Source organism: Mesocricetus auratus, unplaced genomic scaffold, assembly GCF_017639785.1.
Source record: "Mesocricetus auratus isolate SY011 unplaced genomic scaffold, BCM_Maur_2.0 Super-Scaffold_4256, whole genome shotgun sequence".
In the NCBI taxonomy this organism is placed as follows: domain Eukaryota; kingdom Metazoa; phylum Chordata; class Mammalia; order Rodentia; family Cricetidae; genus Mesocricetus; species Mesocricetus auratus.
The window spans coordinates 72209522-72228243 of NW_024429182.1; the positions used below are offsets into that span (position 1 = coordinate 72209522).

Genomic DNA, 18722 nt, shown 5'->3' on the forward strand with positions numbered 1-18722 from the left:
AAGATGCTAAGTAAGAGGCTTAAGGAGGCAAAAAATTGCCACAAGTTTAAGGCTAGTCTGGGGACATAGTGAATTCCAGGTTAGTCTTGGATGCAGTGAGACACTATCCCAGAAACCTAAATACACAAATAAATAGATAGATGGTCAAGTCCAAGAGGGAGGCTTTCATCATGGGCAATCGTGACTGTAAGGGCTGGTGAAAATACAGACCACTGTATAGATTCAGCAAAGGCATAAAGTCACTTTGGAGACAACTCTTAGGATCCCAGTTCCAAGTACTACAACACTAACAGTTTTAGTGGGTGGCAGTAGGGAGTTAACTGAAGTCTGGGTTACAGAAGTGTGCCAACACCCCACTTATATGATGCTGCAGCTTCATGTGTGCTAGGTGAACACTCTATCAAAGAGCCACATCCCCAAATGCCCTTTCTTTCCAACAATTACATGGAGGAGACTATGCCACTGTCTTTTATTTATATGTAAATCACATAGCATGAAATTCATCCCTTTAAAGTGCAATGTGGGGTAGGGATATAGTCTATGGTGTGTGCATGTGAGTACATGTAAAGACATGTAATGAGTATGGGCACGTGTGGGATTAATGTGTGTGCTCATCTGTGTGGAAGCCAGATGTTGATGTCACATATCTTCTGTTGCTCTCTGCCTTTTTTAATTTTTCCTTTTCTTCCTTCTTTTTTTTTTTTTTTTTTTTTTTTTTTGGTTTTTTGAGACAGGGTTTCTCTGTGGCTTTGGAGGCTGTCCTGGAACTCGCTCTGTAGACCAGGCTGGCCTCGAACTCACAGAGATCCGCCTGCCTCTGCCTCCTGAGTGCTGGGATTAAAGACATGCACCACCAACGCCCGGCTCCTTTTCTTCCTTCTTTTTGTGTGTGATTGTGTATGTACAGGTACACACATCTGTGCACACGTGTGCAAAGGGAGAACAGAGCTACCATTGTGTCTTCTGTCACAGTTCACCTTAATTGTTTTGAGACAGGGTCTCTCACTGAGCCTGAAGCTCACTGTTTTGGTTAGGCTGACTGCCCAGAGACCTCCCAGGATCCAGCTATCTCTGTTCCCCAATGTTGGAGCTGCAGACATTGGAATGGCCATGCCTGGCTTTATGATCTTCTTGCTTTCACAGCCAGGGTTCTTAACCACTGAACCATTCTATCAACCATTCTATCAGTCTCACGTGCTAGATTTTTGCAAAGTAAACAAACAAATTTGAAGAAATTTTCCTTACTAAAAAAAGAAGTTCTGGGTGGTGCTTGGGAGATGGTTTGGAGAGAAGGGTCACCAGGTTGCTCTTGCAGAGTCCCGGCACCCACAGTACCCAAATGGCAGCCCACACCCATACAGGGCTCCTCTGTGTAACAGTCCTGGCTGTCCTGGAACTTGTTCTCTAGACCAGGATGGATTCGAACTCACAGAGATCCTCCTGCCTCTGCCTCCTGAGTGCTGGGATTAAAGCTATGCACACTATCACTGGCTGGCTCACAATCTTCTTAATTCCTTAATTCTGGTTCCAGGAGATCTGATACCCTCTCCTGGCATACATGTAGTGCCCTGACAGAAATACAGGCAAAACACTCATACACATAAAATAAATAAATAATAGTTGGCATGGTGGAGCATGTCTTTAATCCCTGGACTGGAGAGGCAGAGGCAGGCAGATCTCTGTCAATTTGAGGCCAGACTAGCCTATTTTATGAGTTCCAGGATGGTCAGAGCTACATAGAATCGCCGGGCGTTGGTGCCACACGCCTTTAATCCCAGCACTGGGGAGGCAGAGGCAGGCGGATCTCTGTGAGTTCGAGGCCAGCCTAGTCTACAGAGCGAGTTCCAGGACAGCCTCCAAAGCTGCAGAGAAACCCTGTCTCGAAAAACCAAAAAAAAAAAAAAAAGTCGGGGGTCCGAGTTGCTGCCGGCTGTTATGTGCAAGGAAGTTTCTTTTGCAGTGGTATTGATGACTGCAGGCTCATAACTGTGAGAAAAAGACTTTGAAGGCTTCTGTGACAACATCCCACCCCACCCCACCCACCCCCAAGGAAAAGAAAAAGTCCACACAGGAAGTCACTGAAGAGAGTCCTTGAAACTGATAAAGATGCTGAAGTGTAGCTCTTCACAGTTGACGGTTTCTGTGGGGAGAGGGAGACCGGTAGAATTGATGCAGGGAGAAGACATAGGACTCAAATAACTTTAAGGGGCTGGCCACTGGGAGACTGACCATGCTCTGATGAGTATATGGACAACACAAATTGGACTTGGGGGGAGCACAAGGGTGGGAGGGTGGACCTGGAATAGGAAATGAGTGTGATCAGGGTGCACTGTATGAATTCCCAAATAATCAATAATAAATATTATGTTGGGGGGTAAATGAATTAAAAAAAAGCCTGGGTGGGGGTGTGGCTCTGGGTTTGATTCCCAACACTACACAAAGCCAGGTCTAGCTGGCTCATCACTTCATGCTTGACTTCCAGCTGGGCTCTCTACCATGTTCTCCATCATACAGCTTAAAACTGAGAAAAAGTGCTGGGCGGTAGTGACAGATCTCTGTGAGTTCGAGGACATCCTAGTCTACAGAGCAAACTCCAGGACAGGCTCCAAAGCTGCAGAGAAACCCAGTGTTGAAAAACCAAACAAACACACTGAGAAAAAGCAGCCTATGGGTAAAATGGGCTGGTAGATGATATATACGTCAGAAAAGACCTGCTGGCTGGCAGAGCTGAGGCTGTGTCCAATCTGGTAGTGGTGGGGGTGGGGTGAAGTTGCTGTGCAAAGGTGTAGGCGCCACCCGAGCTCACCAGCCCTGAGGTGTGCTGCAAGGGCGTGGTGCACTGTCTGCTGCAGAGTTCCCAGAGAACAGCTTTCTTCAGTTACTGGTGTGGCAATTTGGCAAATGATATTTTCTAATACAAGCTTGAAGTGTTGCTTTTCAGAACAAATGCAACCATTTCTGTCTAGAGTTAGAGAACATTCTGTAGTGTTTTGTTTTGTTTGTGAAGCTGGCTGTGGTGGTTTGAATAAAAATGGTCTGCATAGGCTCATACATTTCTATACTTAGTCACCAGTGAGTGGCACTGTTTGAAAGGGTTAGAAGGATTAAGAGGTGTGTCCTGATGGGGAAGTATGTCATGGGGGTGGACTTAGAGGTTTCAAAAGCCTACACCAACCCCTCTATTTTTGTTTACAGATCAGGATGTAGTTCTCAGCTACTGCTCCAGGGTCTGCCTGCCTGCCACCATTCTTCCTGCCATGCTGCTAATGGACTAAACCTCTGAAACTGTAAGCCAGCTCCTATTGACAAACGTTTCTGTGGGCTGCCAGCTCACAGAGAAATGACGCAGAGACTTGTTTATTGTAAAAGCTCAGCCTATATCTTGGGCTTGTCCCACTGGCTCTTACAAGTTAATTAATCCACTTCTAGTCACTTGTGTGCTGCCATGTGGCTCCTGGCTTTCAGCTCTCCTCTGGCATCTCTTGCATCCTCTCCATTCCGCTGGCAACTTTGGCTTTCTTCCCTGTGTCCTCTGTGCTTGCAACCCTGCCTAGCTATTGGCCATTCAGCTTCTTATTAAGCCAATCAGAGTGACACATCTTCACCGTGCACAAAAAGGTTATTCCACAACAAGCCCCAGTTAGATGCTTTTTTAATTATAGATTACTTGGTCATGATGTCTCTTCACAGAGATAGGGCAGTAACTTGGAACTGGCTCTGATGGGACTGCTAGGCAACACGCTTAAGTGCAGCAAATTCATTGGGTTTTGCTTTGAATTTCAGTAGGTGTTGATATTGGGGAAAGTCTTGCAGAATGATATAAGAAACCAGATGGAACTATTAATTTAAAAATACTTGATTTAGCCGGGTGGTGGTGGCACACGCCTTTAATCCCAGCACTCGGGAGGCAGAGGCAGGCGGATCTCTGTGAGTTCGAGGCCAAGCTGGACCGATAGCCTCCAAAACAATACAGAGAAACCCTGTCTCGTAAAAACCAAAAAAAAAAAAAAAAAAAAAATACTGGATTTAGTGTTTCAGTTCAGTATATCAGTGTTCACCAAGCCTCTTATTTTGGAACTTACAATATGTTAAGGGCTTATTGCCCATAACAAAGGAAGCTTCATTTCCTGTCTCCTTTGTCACTGGTCAAGTTCATAGCTATGTGCTGTGGAACCCTCTCCTATTCCTTTGACACACTTAGATATGTGATGTTGCAGAGTGGGGAAAACACACCAACATAAAGGAACCACTACATTTTCCCATGATGCCTTCGTCAACATCTTTCCCACAGGGTTCAGAGGGTTTTTTGGTGTTTGTTAAGTGCTACATGATAAACTTGAAGAATTATTTAGTACTGGTATTACAGATGACAGGTGGTTCATCTTATTAACTTGAAAATGTATTCATCGAATTCATGCCACACACAAACGACATAACTGCCATGTGTGTGTTTTGATGGTGTGGCACTCTAACAGGAGAATGCAGCTGTTCTCTAAGTCCTGGACTGAAGGCTGGCCCTCCTCTGTTCAGGAAGGCCCTCCCCTTCAATCAAGCATGAGGGTCATATGAACAGCGCTGGAAGCAGCCAGATCAACTTGGTGACCAACAGGGTGACCAACGCCACAGCCAGATCACCCTCACATACTATTGTCAGTGTTTGTTCAAGTGCCAATCCTGAAATGAAGCAAAGGCTTAAATATTAAAATTCAGATCAATATAGGTGTCCTATTTAGCTTTGTCAATTAGACATGGACTAGAATCAGCTGAGGGGAAAACTTCCATTGAGGAAATATCTAGATCAAATAAGCCTGAGTGGGGTGGGGGTCCTGGCTTGCTAATTGGTGAAGGAAGTTCCCAGTCCACTATGGGCAGCACCATTCCTTGGCAAGTGTTCCTGTGTTATCCTAAATCCCAGCACTCGGAAGACAGAGGCAGGCAGATCTCTGTGAGTTCGAAACCAGCCTGGTCTACCGAGCGAGTTCCAGGAGAGGCTCCAAAACAATACAGAGAAACCCTGCCTCGAAAACACACACACACACAAGAACTAGTTCCAGGACAGGCTCCAAAGCCACAGAAAAATCCTGTTTCGAAAAGCCAAAAAAAAAAAAAAAAAAAAGCATTTTTCAGGGAGTTTTAAAGGCGTTATACAAAGAAAAACTACATCTCAGTTGGCAATTGCAGGGAAAAGTAAAACAAGCATCTTAATTAAAACCAAAAACATGAGGTTAACTGATGCATTTCAACCCCAAATTTCTAGAACAGGGTTGGGTATTTTCCAAGTGTACAAACGGGATGTGCGTGTCAATTTCAGGTTAACATTGAGGAACCTTTGCTCTACCACTGCAGGACGCCCAGGGCTGCATAAGAGATCATGTCCGCTCCAAAAGGCAAAAATTGTATTCAGCGCTGGGACTGTTAAGATAGTGAATCAATCAAAGGCTTTCAAATTCGTAGCTAAGGAGGAAAAGTCCGCTCTTTGCCAATCCCGTGCCTGGGAACCCAAAATCCTGTAGGTGGAGCACCTTCAGGCACACCACTTAGTGACAGACTCCAGGGCCTATCGCTGGAAACCTTCGCTTTCGGGACCGGAAGTGAACCCAAGAAGGCGGAATTACAGTGAGTTATAACAGAGGCTTCCGGCAGCAAGAAGACGTGATTGGTCGAATCTGAGAGGAGGGCGGAACCCGGGCAATTCAAAAGAGTGAAGCGGGGCCCGAAGAAGGGAGGAGTATGGACAGTGAAGCTAAAGCGAAGCCGAGGCGGCGGAAGATGGCGGCGGCCACTTCAGGTACGCGGGTCCAGAGAGCGAGGCATCGCTGTATGAGACTTACGGCGTAGTGGTTATCCCGGAGACTCCAGGTGGCGTGGTGCGGAAGGGCGGGGTGGTGACGCCGCAAGCCCCTGTCCTCTCCTCGCCGCCTTCGGTGGCATAAACCGGGTTGAGACCCACTGCCCGGGGTCCGCTGCCCGTCTAGAGCCGGCGCGCTCCTGTGTGCCCTTCAGCTGGCTCGTCTGTAAAGCCGGGCAGCCACCCGATCTGTGAAGAGACGTGGTGTCTGGGTGCCCAAGATCTCAGGAGAGCCTCCCGGCCGGCTGAAAACTACCCGACCGCGCCGTGAGTTCCGGCAGGGAGAAATCAAAGACGGTTTCCTTCCCCTCCAGCCATGGAATCCGGTGCTATGTTCATGTTGGAAAGGCTGTCAGGAGTTTCAGAACCTTTTCTAAGAGGACTTGTCTCTGTGAGTTCGAGACCAGCCTGGTCTACAGAGCGAGTTCCAGGACATGGTCCAAAAAACAATACAGAGAAACCCTGTCTCGAAAAACCAAAAAAAAAAAAAAAAAAAAAAAAAAGAGGATTTGCATATGCCTGCCCTTCCCCTCTTTAGGCCGAATTCTGGCCTGTAACTACTGCTGTTTGTTCGGCCTTTGGGGAGGCAGACATTTACGCCTCTCCCCAGGCACAGATGCAAGCATTTTATAATGAATCATTTAACGTCTTTACAGAGATCTGAGGTGATTACTGCTAATGTTCCGTTTTTTTAAGGAAAAGGTTTATTATCTGTGTGCACCACCTATGTGTGGATGCCAGAAGAGGTAGTTGGATCCTCTAGGGTGGTTGTGACCCGCCTTATGTCGGTGCTGAGAACCAAACTCAGGTCCTGTGGAAGAATAGTAGGCACTCTTAACCTCTAAGGCTCACCAGCCCATTGTAGTTGGCCAAGAGGAAACAGGCATAAATGAGCCAAGTAGCTTGTTCAGTTCAAGGTAACACAACTAGCAAATATTGGGAGAGGGGGGGTCTAAATTCACATTCAGGTAATTAGATTGTAATGCCACTTCCCTTGACCAATGCCCAAATACAGGCCGTGTCTGGTATATAGTAAACTGTGAAGTGTTGAGATGGGTATTGTCCCTTTCCTAGTTATGATTGTTTTCAAGTAGTCTCATAAATTAATGTAATGTGATGGAAACAGTGGTAGTTAGGCATAAACTTGTAGTGCAAACCCTTGGGTATTTTGAGAAGGCTTTATTAAGAAAATGAGCCAAGTGTAGGTGGCTCACTCCTTTAATCCCAGCACTCGGGAGGCAGAGGCAGGCAGATCTGTGAGCTCCAGGACAGCCTCCACAGCAACACAGAGAAACCCTGTCGTGAAGAAAATGATAGTTTCCAAGGGCATCATTGGCCCACATCATTAATCCCAGCACTCGGGAGGCAGAGGCAGTTGGATCTCTGAGTTGTACAAAGTGAGTTCCAGGACAGGGCAACACAGAGAAGCCCTGTCTTGACAAAACAAAAACAATAACAGCAAAAAGAAAGGAAAGGAGAAGAAAATGATAGAGCTGGACTTGCTCTTCCAGAGGAGCTGGGTTCAGTTCCTAGCACCCACATAGTGGCTCACAACTCTCTGTAACTCTAGTTCCAAGGAAATCAAGGGCATCATCATACACACAATAGACATACATACAAGCAGGCAAAACACGCATGCACATAAACAGATACATGAATATGAAAATGGTGGTTAAAGTAGGGTTCAAAGTTTGGGCAGGATTTTACTCAACCTTGAAAAGGACAAAAGAACAAGTGTTATTTAGACTTAAAGACAATTTTTGGTTTGTTTGTTTTTGTTTTGTTGAGACGGTTTCTCTGTAGCTTTGAAGGCTGTCCTGGAACTCACTCTGTAGACCAGGCTGGCCTCGAACTCACAGAGATCCACCTGCCTCTGCCTCCCAAGTGCTGGGATTAAAGGCATGCGCCACCACCATCCAGCTTGTTTTGTTTTCTGGATAGGATTTCTCTGTATAGCCAGGTGTTCCTGGAACTCAATTTGGAGACCAGACTGGCCTCAAAATCACGGAGATCCACCTGCCTCTGTCCCCCAAGTGTGACACCACCACCTAACTGTTTTTAGATTTATTTTATTATTTTTATGTGCATGAGTGTATTTACCTGCATGTATGTATGTGGACCATGAGAGTGTCTGGTGTTTGTGATGGTCAGAGGAGGGCATCAAATCCCCCTGGAACTAGAGTTTTAAACAGCTGTGAGCAGCCACATAGGTGCTAGGAATAGGACCCAGAGTCCCCTACCACACCACTAAGTGCTGAGTCCAGTTTCCAGTACCACTTGCTATTCTTTTTTTTTTTTTTTTTTTTTTTTTTTTTTTACGAGACAGGGTTTCTCTGTATTGTTTTGGAGGCTGTCGGTCCAGCCCAGCCTCGAACTCACAGAGATCCGCCTGCCTCTGCCTCCCGAGTGCTGGGATTAAAGGCGTGCACCACTACTGCCCGGCTACCACTTGCTATTCTTACAGAGGACCTGGATTCTGTTCCCAGCTTTCATGTGGAAGTGGTGGCTTATAACCATTTGTTGGCACATTTGTCTTGCATATACACCCAGGCAGGCAAAATACTCATAAAATAAATCTAAAATAATTCAAAACAAAAAAAAAAACACCAAATGATTAAAACAGGATTTCTTTTTAAATCCAGTACCAGAAGTTAAGCACTTTTATATGAATTTCTTTCATTATTCTAACAACCCCAATGAGTAGGTTTTTTGTTTTGTTTTGTTTTTTGTTTTTGTTTTTCTAGATAGGGTTTCACTTCATAGCCTTGGCTGTCTTGGAACTTGCTGGGTAGACTAGGTTGGCCTTGAATTTACAGATATCTACCTACCTCTGCCTCCCAATTTCTGGGATTAAAGGTGTTTGCCACCACCACCTGGTAAGTAGCTATATTTATTTATTTATTTATTTATTTTGGTTTTTTCAAGACAGGGTTTCTCTGTGGCTTTGGAGGCTGTCCTGGAACTCGCTTGGTAGTCCAGGCTGGTCTCGAACTCACAGAGATCCGCCTGCCTCTGCCTCCCGAGTGCTGGGATTAAAGGCGTGTGCCACCAACGCCCGGCTTTATTTATTTATTTATTCCCATTTTACAGGTAAGAAAGCTGGGCATAGTGGAAAACCTTCCCTAATTTAGTTGTAAGTAGGGGAGCTGGAATTTGAGCAGAGGCTGATTTACAAGAAAACCAAGATACATGGATCTTAAGCTACTAGTCACAAGCCAATCACAGTTACAGGCTGGAGTGGAATTAAAACCCAGCTATGTGAACAGCCAGCCCCCTATCACACACACCCAACCCTTTAGATGATCACTGAGTTCCCACAGTGCTTTTCTCTCTCCTCACCTAGGAAAACAGGCAGAATGCTCTTGAGTGTGTTTTTCACAAACCAGTAAGGTTTTTGCATCTTAGTTTTTCTGGTTTTTTTGTTTTTTAAGACAGGGTTTCTCTGTGTAGCCCTGACTATCTTGGAACTTTCTTTGTAGACCAGAGTGGCTTCGAACTCAAGAGAACTGCCTGCCTCTGCCTCCCAAGTGTTAGGATCAAAGACCTGTCCCACCACTGCCTGGCTGCATCTTAGTTTTCTACTCCACATTTTTACCAGCTTTCTCCTTACTTTCTAGTTGTCATAAGCAGCAAATGAAAATTGGATGTTCAAGTGCTTTGTTAAACACAGTGTATCATTTGTCAGATAAGGGCAGAGGCTGTATTCCAAACAGCCCACCTGCTTACATCTGTCACATGTTTAGCTTCCCCTTAAGCAAAAGGCTTCCCTGGGCTTCCCAGCAAAGTTGGTTCCCATTTCTCTGTGCTTCTACCAAACTTTAATGTCTAAACTGGTCTCTTCTAGGAGTTGGTCGCTGCCTAAGCAAGGGAGGGGCTAGCCGGCGCCCACCTCCAGCTCGAGTAAGGGTAGCTGTACGACTGCGGCCATTTATGGATGAAGCAACCAAAGCAAATGAACCCCCCTGTGTCCGCGGCATAGACAGCTGCTCTCTTGAGGTGGCCAACTGGAGGAAATACCAGGAGACACTCAAATATCAGTAAGGTTCAAGCTACCCTCCAGGCCTGCTCATTTGATCACTTTCCCAGCTTCTGAGATCTGTCTCTCTGGGTCCTATTCCTTGCTAGGCAAAGCTTTGTTCCCCAAGTCTTCATTTGGTTATTTAGATGTTCATGATATACAGGTGAATAATATAGAGAAAGACTAGGGGTTTGAGCTGGATGTCAGTTTTGGGGAAATTGGGACAAGGGGAGAAAGGAGCAGTGTAGCCCCAAACAGGTTCTAGAAAATACATGGAAAGGGTAGGAAAACAGATGTGGTGGCCAGTCCAGAGAAGACCATGCAGATTTGGACAACTACTTAAAGACTCTATGAGGTTTTAAAGCTTAAACTTGGCCTGTTAGTCTGGCCTAGAGGGTGACAAACCCTATCTCACAGGTCACGTCTAACCAGGAGTCTTCCTTTTTGAGTGTTTTGTTTTTTGCTTGTTTTTTTTTTTTGGTTTTTCGAGACAGGGTTTCTCTGTGGCTTTGGAGGCTGTCCTGGAACTCGCTTGGTAGTCCAGGCTGGTCTCGAACTCACAGAGATTCGCCTGCCTCTGCCTCCCGAGTGCTGGGATTAAAGGCGTGCGCCACCAACGCCCGGCGCTTGTTTGTTTTTTGTTTGTTTGTTTGTTTTGGTTTTTAAATATTTTATTTAAATTTATTTATTTATACAGTGTTCTGTCGGCATGTATCCATGCAGACCAGAAGAGGGCAGCAGATCTCATCTCATTACAGATGGTTGTGAGCCACCATGTGGTTGCTGGGAATTGAACTTAGACCCTCTTGGAAGAGCAGCCAGTGCTCTTAACCACTGAACCATCTCTCCAGCCCTGTTTTATTTATTTATTTATTTATTTATTTTTTGCTTTTTTGAGACAGGGTTTCTGTATTGTTCTGGAGCCTGTCCTGGAACTCACTCGGTAGACCAAGCTGGCCTCAAACTCACAGAGATCCGCTGGCCTCTGCTTCCCACTTGTTTGTTTTTTTAAACAAGGTCTCATAAAACATAGGCTGGCCCTGAACTCCCAATTCTCTTTCCTTACCTCCTAAGTGCTGGGATCACAGGTGTGTGCTGCCATGCCCAGCTCAGGAGACTTTTCTGTAAATAAAATGTTACCTTTTATTTACTTAGTATAGCTGTTTGACTAGCCTTAGAGTTAAGTGATTGTGAAAGGAACCACATGGTCACAAAACCTAAAATATTTGTTGTCTAGTTCTTTATAGAAAGTTAGTTTGCGGGCTGGAGAGATGGCTCAGAGGTTAAGAGCACTGACTGCTCTTCCAGAGGTCCTGAGTTCAATTCCCAGCACCCACACGGTGGCTCACAACCATCCATAATAAGATCTGGTGCCCTCTTCTGGTGTGCAACATACATGGAGGCAGGCTGCTGTATTCATAAATAAATTTAAAAAAAAAGAAAAAGAAAAAAGTTCTGCCGGGCGTTGGTGGCACACGCCTTTAATCTCAGAACTAGGGAGGCAGAGGCAGGCGGATCTCTGTGAGTTCGAGGCCAGCCTGGTCTACAGAGCGAGTTCCAGGACAGCCTCCAAAGCCACATAGAAACCCTGTCTCGAAAAACCAAAAGAAAAAAAAAAGAAAAAGTTAGTTTGCTCTAGTTCTAAGTCCTTATAGTTTGGCTTCTGTTCCTTCCCAGTCTTCTCTTGTGAGCATGCGCTAAATTCTAAGTCACAGTGTAGTGAATGAGGTGTGTTTGAATCTAGAGTGGCCTTTTATCTACCCTGCTAAAGTGCTACCTCAAGAAAAATGTTGGGAAGCCCTTTCACACCACGCTGTAAGACACTATTCCTGGGGACTATAAACAAATGTCTCTTCACCCCAGAGTAGGAACCAGCTATGGACCAAAGTAAGGTGATCCAATAAGTTGTATTGGGTTTACTTACAGGAATATGTAAGTTATAAATAAGTAAGTTACCACAGGAGCAAAAAAGACTCAAAGACAGCCGCATCACCAAAGCCCACCCCAGGATAGCTGACAGCTCACAAAAGCTAGGAGCCTGGAGAACACTGAACAGCCTACAGGCAATGAGCCTCTTCCATGCAGCTCAGCTGGCCTCTGCTTCTTCTAAGGGCTCTGCTGGTCTGAGAGTAACTCTTAGCAGCCCTTACTGCTTTCTATTTTCGGGGAGGGAGGTGCCTATTTACCTGATCAGTCTTGGGACTTCTGAAGCCTTTGTCTTACTTCCTGAGCTTAGGCTTCCTTCCAAAATGGAAATTGCTACAAAAAACACCATGTTTTGTTTCTAGAATCATTTATTCCTTCTAGTGTGTTCTTATCTTTGTCTCCTGAATCATTGCAAAGTATGGGTATCTGGCCTACCAGATGGTAATGTGAGATGAATTTGTTTCCTAGTGTCAATACAGTGACTAGACTACAGAAGATTTCCCAGGGATACTTGCAAGGTCTTTGTTCAAGAAATGGGACAGAGCCTTTAAAGCCAGCATCATCTAGGTTTGGGGTGTGGACCCAACAGCCTATTAATGGCCTCCTTTTTCTGCTTACAGGTTTGATGCCTTCTATGGGGAGAAGAGTACTCAACAAGACATCTATGTAGGTTCAGTACAGCCCATCCTAAGGCACTTGCTGGAAGGGCAGAATGCCAGTGTGCTTGCCTATGGGCCTACTGGGGCAGGTGAGAAAGCCAGAAGAATACTGTGTGTGAGAAGGAGCTGGGAAGACAGGAAAACTTCACAGCATTCTCTGCTCTTTCCCTAGGGAAGACACACACAATGCTAGGCAGCCCTGAGCAGCCTGGAGTGATTCCCAGGGCTCTCATGGACCTCCTGCAGCTTACAAGGGAAGAAAGCACAGAGGGCCGACCTTGGGACCTTTCTGTCACTATGTCCTATTTAGAGATCTACCAGGAAAAGGTGAGGTGTCAAAGTAAAAGTGCCTTCTAGAACATGACAGTCTGCTCTAGTCTAAGAGGTGTGGAGAGACCTGGAAAGATGGGGCTAGGGTGTCAGATGGAAGGACTTGGCAATCACGAAGCAAGCACCCTCTTCATGGAGAAATGACCTTACTCTCACTGTCCAAATAGGTATTAGACCTCTTGGATCCTGCCTCAGGAGACCTAGCGATCCGAGAAGACTGTCGAGGAAACATCCTGATTCCTGGCCTCACACAGAAGCCCATCACTAGCTTCTCTGAGTTTGAGCAGCACTTCCTGCCGGCCAGTAGGAATCGAGTTGTAGGAGCTACCCGGCTTAACCAGCGCTCTTCCCGTAGTCATGCAGTGCTTCTGGTCAAGGTAAGGCCCACCGACAGAGTGCTGGGAAGCTCCTGAACCCTAAGCTAAGTCTGGGCCCCTTGCTCTTCCCCTAGGTGGATCAGCGTGAACGTCTGGCTCCATTTCGTCAGCGGGAAGGAAAACTCTACCTTATTGATTTGGCTGGCTCAGAGGACAACCGTCGCACAGGCAACCAAGGCATTCGGCTCAAAGAGAGTGGAGCCATCAATACTTCCCTCTTCGTACTGGGCAAAGTGGTGGATGCATTAAGCCAGGGCCTCCCTCGTATACCATACCGGGACAGCAAGCTCACTCGCTTATTGCAGGTCATGCCAGCCCATATTGGGTCAGAAGGGACTCTGAGAAGGCAGCTCTTAGGCCTTCTGGTTAGGGCAGTGGGGATTGCTGTCAAGGGATAGGAAGGCTGGGAGTCTGAACCACACTCCAATCCTTACCCTCAGGACTCTCTGGGTGGCTCAGCTCATAGCATCATCATTGCCAACATTGCTCCAGAAAGACGTTTTTACCTGGATACAGTCTCAGCATTGAACTTCACTGCTAGGTCCAAGGAGGTGATTAACCGGCCTTTCACCAATGAGAGTCTACAGCCTCATGGTGAGGACTGGGGAAGACAGAGTGGAATGGCCAGGACAACTGGGGAGTTTGCCAAAACCACCAAGCTGACCACTCTGACTCTCCTTTATGTCCCTCCAATCTTCTCAGCCTTGGCACCTGTTAAGCTGTCTCAGAAAGAACTGCTAGGCCCGTCAGAGGCAAAGAAAGCCAAAGGCCCTGAAGAAGAATCAACTGGGAGCCCTGAGTCTGTAGCAGCTCCAGCCTCTGCCTCCCAGAAACTAAGGTGAGAGTCACGCCTTCCCTGCAGAATCTGTAATAGCTGTAGGCTATCAAGAGGCTTAGCTTGTGTGCCTTTTCCCCAATGAATTCACTCTCAGACTTATTCTGAATTTACCAAAGAGCCAAATTGTCACTCTGAATAAGGGCAAGCTCAGAAATGGGGCATATCAAACTTAGACCCTGACCTTGAGGATTTACTTTTAGGAGATGGGGAACCTAAGGTTGTAAAGCCAGGTAGATAAAACAGAAAAGAATGGCACTGGGTGCACGCATTTAATCCCAGCACTCGGGAGGCAGAGGCAGGCGGATCTCTGTGAGTTTGAGACCAGTCTGGTCTACAAGAGCTAGTTCCAGGACAGCCTCCAAAGCTACAGAGAAACCCTGTCTTGAAATACCCCCTCCCCAGAAAAATAGCACTGGGAAGTTAATCCCATGCCTTTAATCCCAGTGCTTGGGAGGCAGAGGTAGACAGATCTCTGAGTTCCAGGACAGCCAGGGATATGCAGAGGACCCCTGTCTCTAAAAACCAAAACCAAAAAGCAAACAAACAAACAAACAGGACACGATTTATGTCATTAAGGAACTAGTTCGGTGCAGCACAGATAATCTAACTGGGCATTTTTGGAAAGACAACAAGTTCATTTGTGAAAGGCAGTTTTTACCAGAGATGAAAGTGAATATTTCAGGCAGAATGAAGATGACTAGAAGTTACTGCGCTCAGATAGCCAGGACTGCTAGAACAAGACTCTTCTGTATACAGCCCACCAGATAAAGGCTTCTCATCCTGTGTCTCTAGTGGCTATCTTATACCTGCTAATGAGGTCCTCCTATGACACTTCTCCTACTTGCTTCCAGATGGCCAAGCCCGCAGCTCTTCCTCTTCCTTTTCATGTGGACCTGCTTGCAGTATGCATGTGTATGTGTGTGTATGTGCACATGTGGACCCGCTTACAGTATGCATGTGTATGTGTGTGTGTGCACATGTGGACCTGCTTGCAGTATGCATGTGTATGTGTGTGTGCACATGTGGACCTGCTTGCAGTATGCATGTGTGTGCACATGCATGTGGAGACTTGTGCTTGATGCTGAGAAGTGTCCTCAGTCACTCTTGCATCTTCATTGAGAACTCCCTGCTGTGGCTAGTACTCCTAGCCTACTTGCTTGCTTGGGACAACCTGTGGCTGCCTTCTGAGGCTAGAATTATAGGCAGGCTGCCACACCCTCTTGGCATTTACTGTGGGCTCTAAGGATCCAACTTCCAGGCCTCTTGCTTGTGTGGCAAGTATTTTAATTGCTGAGTTATCTCCCCGCTCTCTTTTCTTTTTCACACACAAGTATCTCCTAAACAGGGCAGAACGGTGGGTCCCTACTGTGTGGCATCCAGTGCTTATTAACTGCTTTTCATCTAATATTCTGGTGTCCCTAAGAGTTTACTTCACCTGATAAAGACACTATACTCAGAGGTTAGTTAACTGTTTAGAGTTCACAGTTAACACCAAGTGAAGGCATGACAAAGAGTCTAGCTCTACTGGAGGTGATGGGGGGTAGGTGAGAGTAACCTTTTTTTTTTTTTTTTTTTAACTCAGCGTCTTACAGAAGCTAAGCAATATGGACCCAGCCATGTTGGAGAACCTCCTGAGCTTGGATCGTTTGCTGGGTTCCCAGGGGAGCCAAGGGGCACCTTTACTGAATACCCCAAAGCGAGAGCGAATGGTACTCATTAAGACAGTGGAGGAAAAAGACTTGGAGATTGAGGTAATTGTTGGGGACTGTGACCTAATATCCCAGTCAGCTTTGAGAAGCATTGCTGATATGTTCAGACAGGGAAGAATACTTAGATACCATCTAGAATCTATTTTTCATAGTATTTATTTATGGATATGGGCTTTGTGCTGACATGTATGGCTGTGAACTACAAGTGTATAGTGCCCAGGAGGTCAGAAGAAGGTGCTGGGTACCCTGGGTCTGGAGTTAAGAGACAGTTATGAGCTGCCATGTGCATGCTAGGGTTCAAACCTGGGTTAAGAAACTATAATAGAGATCAGATAAAAGGGGCAAATCCGAATTAAAAATACATTACCTGGGGCTAGAGAAATGGCTCAGTGGTTAAGAGCACATATTGTTCTTGCAGAGGACCAGATTTCAATTCCTGACACCCACATCAGGCAGCTCACAACTGCCTGAAACTTTCAGCTTCAGGAAGCCTACACCTCTGTGACATCTTTGGTCACATACACAGACATGGGTACATTTATATAAATTAATAAAAATAGTACCTGGGGCTAGAGATATGACTTGTAGCAATTAAGAACACTGGCTCAATTCCTAGCAACCACATGGCAGCTGGTGGTGACCTTCTGACTCCAGTTCCAAGGGATCCAACCCTGTCTTTTGCACCAGGCACACACATAGTACACAGATATATACCTGCAGGAAACACACACACACACACACACACACACACACACACACACACACACACACACACACATATATATATAACCTGCCTAGAGGCAGGCAGCTCTCTTTGTGACTTTGAGGTTGGCCTGGTCTACATGCCAAGTTCCAGGCCAGCCATGGCTACATAGAGAGACCTCAGAGTTCTGCCTTCCTTACCTTCCTAATCCACTGCTTTGGGGCTGGAGTGGAGTCACTTCTTCCCATGATCCTTTCCAACAGAGGCTCAAGATGAAGCAAAAAGAACTGGAGGCCAAGGTGCTAGCCCAAGAGGCACTGGACCCGAAGGAGAAAGAGAACACGCGTCTCCAGCCCCTTTCCTCTGGTCCAGGCACAGTGGCAAAGCCCCTGAAAAAGGCTGTGGTGATGCCCCTGCAACTGAGTAAGTGTGGTTCCAGTCTAGGGAGACCCAGCTATGTCAGAAATGAAGACGTGTAAAGCGCGACTACCCTTCTGTCACTCGTACCTTCCCACCGGATCTGAACAAGCCCTGGATGCTTATCATGCAGGGTATTGGCTGAATATGGTGGCACCTGCCTGTAACTCCAACACGCAGGAGGGGGAGGCAGGAGGATTGCGCTAAATTCCAGGTTAGCCTTGGTTATAGAGTGAGACCCTGTCTCAAAAAAAAAAAAATCACTTGGAAACAACAAAAGCTCAGGTTGGAGAAATAGGAGCAAATGGTTACGAGGGAGGTAGGAGAGCAGGAAGGAGGTTGCCTGTGCCCTAACCAGTTCCTAATTCCTGCCTTCAGTTCAGAATCAGACAGACTCAAAGATCCATATCCTGAAGAGAGGCCACAAAAGAAAGGTGAGCCCGACCCCATCCTGGTTTTCCAGCAGGGAATCTCTTGCATAGGTGATGCCTTAAAGACCCTGGATGAAATGTTAGGTGTATTTGATGAAGTGGGTATCCACCATTTGTCAATTTCCTTTGTGATGCTTCTTGCACTTAAGATTGGGTACTGACTGAATCTAGTGTATAGCCTAGCTCTTGCCTTTATAAACTGTAGAGCCATTTAGGGAAACGATGGGTATTTAAGAACCTCTCACACAGAAGGTCCTCACATAAAATGAACACTAGGAAAACTGCCCCAAACTGTCAGGATGAGGTGGGATGCTTACTGTGTTCTTTTTTCTTCCTCCTGTTGGAGATTGAACCCCAATCCTCAAGCATGGTAGGTACTTAAGTGCTCTACTGCTGAACTATAAACTCCTAGTCAGACGATGTGTATGTTCATTTATTTATCGTATCTTCACGGCAGCTGAGAAAGATGCTAGTAATTATACAAATCCAACAAATTAGTGCAGAGCTGGGAGGCTGGAGAAGGTAAGGTTAGGCGCCTGGTCTTGGTACAGTCATCCATAAGCCTTTGCTATCATTTTGTTACCTCGTAGCAGGAGTCCTCTGATTTGTCCGAGCCTATGGAGAAGACTGAGGACTGCTGGGAGCTACAGATTAGCCCAGAGTTACTGGCACATGGGCGCAAAAAAATTATTGGATCTGCTTAATGAAGGCTCCGCTCGGGATCTACGCAGCCTGCAGCGCATTGGCCAGAAGAAGGCCCAACTCATCATGGGCTGGAGGGAGCTCCACGGTCCCTTCAGCAAGGTAAACAACCTGGGGAAGGCAGGTGGGGAGGGGTGCCCAGGTTCTTTGTCCACATCCTCCCTACTGCCGCTGTCCCACTAGGTGGAGGACTTGGAACAGGTAGAAGGCATCTCTGGAAAGCAGGTGGAGTCTTTCCTGAAGGTAGGAACGCCTCTGCCCTCTAGCAGCCTTCACGTTGTGGCCCGCCCCGCCCCTCCCACTGCCACCCCACCCTGCCCCAGCTGCTACACTGACGCACTTTTCTCTTCCTTACAGGCAAACCTCTTGAGCTTGGCTGCTGACCAGCCATCTGGTCCCTCCTGACGACCAGCTTTTAACACTACCTTTTTCTTTTAAGATCCTTGTATAATGCCGTGTTTGTGTAAATACAGTTTTTATTCCATGCTTGAGCCTGGTTTTTAGGGATAGCGGGGCTAGGGTGGGAGCCACAATTGCCCTTGGGATCAGGATGAAGCTCTGCGGGACACTTATCTGGGCGCCATCTTTGGGAAACCCCGAACTAGTCCGAGATTGTAAATAAACCATTGGAATGGGAAGGGGACGGTGGCCTAGACGAATCAAAAAGCTGAAGCGGAAAGCTGAAGAACAACGACCGACCGTTAGGCGGGCACGCGCTTCTAGTTTAGCCCCGCCCCACCGTAACTCTTGGGCGCGCTCCCCAT

General features: G+C 46.5%; 1 protein-coding gene across 1 annotated transcript; it reads left to right on the plus strand.

Moving 5' to 3' along the window:
- Nucleotides 1-5657: 5657 nt before the first annotated feature.
- Kif22 (kinesin family member 22) lies at nucleotides 5658-18442 on the plus strand. The gene is given in 15 exon segments (XM_005064375.4): nucleotides 5658-5788; nucleotides 9693-9885; nucleotides 12413-12540; nucleotides 12624-12778; nucleotides 12949-13158; nucleotides 13233-13463; nucleotides 13599-13752; nucleotides 13861-13996; nucleotides 15579-15747; nucleotides 16672-16831; nucleotides 17204-17259; nucleotides 17847-17945; nucleotides 17947-18060; nucleotides 18142-18201; nucleotides 18316-18442. Coding segments are annotated over 15 exon segments (1971 nt in total). The 5' UTR covers nucleotides 5658-5730; the 3' UTR covers nucleotides 18364-18442.
- Nucleotides 18443-18722: the final 280 nt, after the last annotated feature.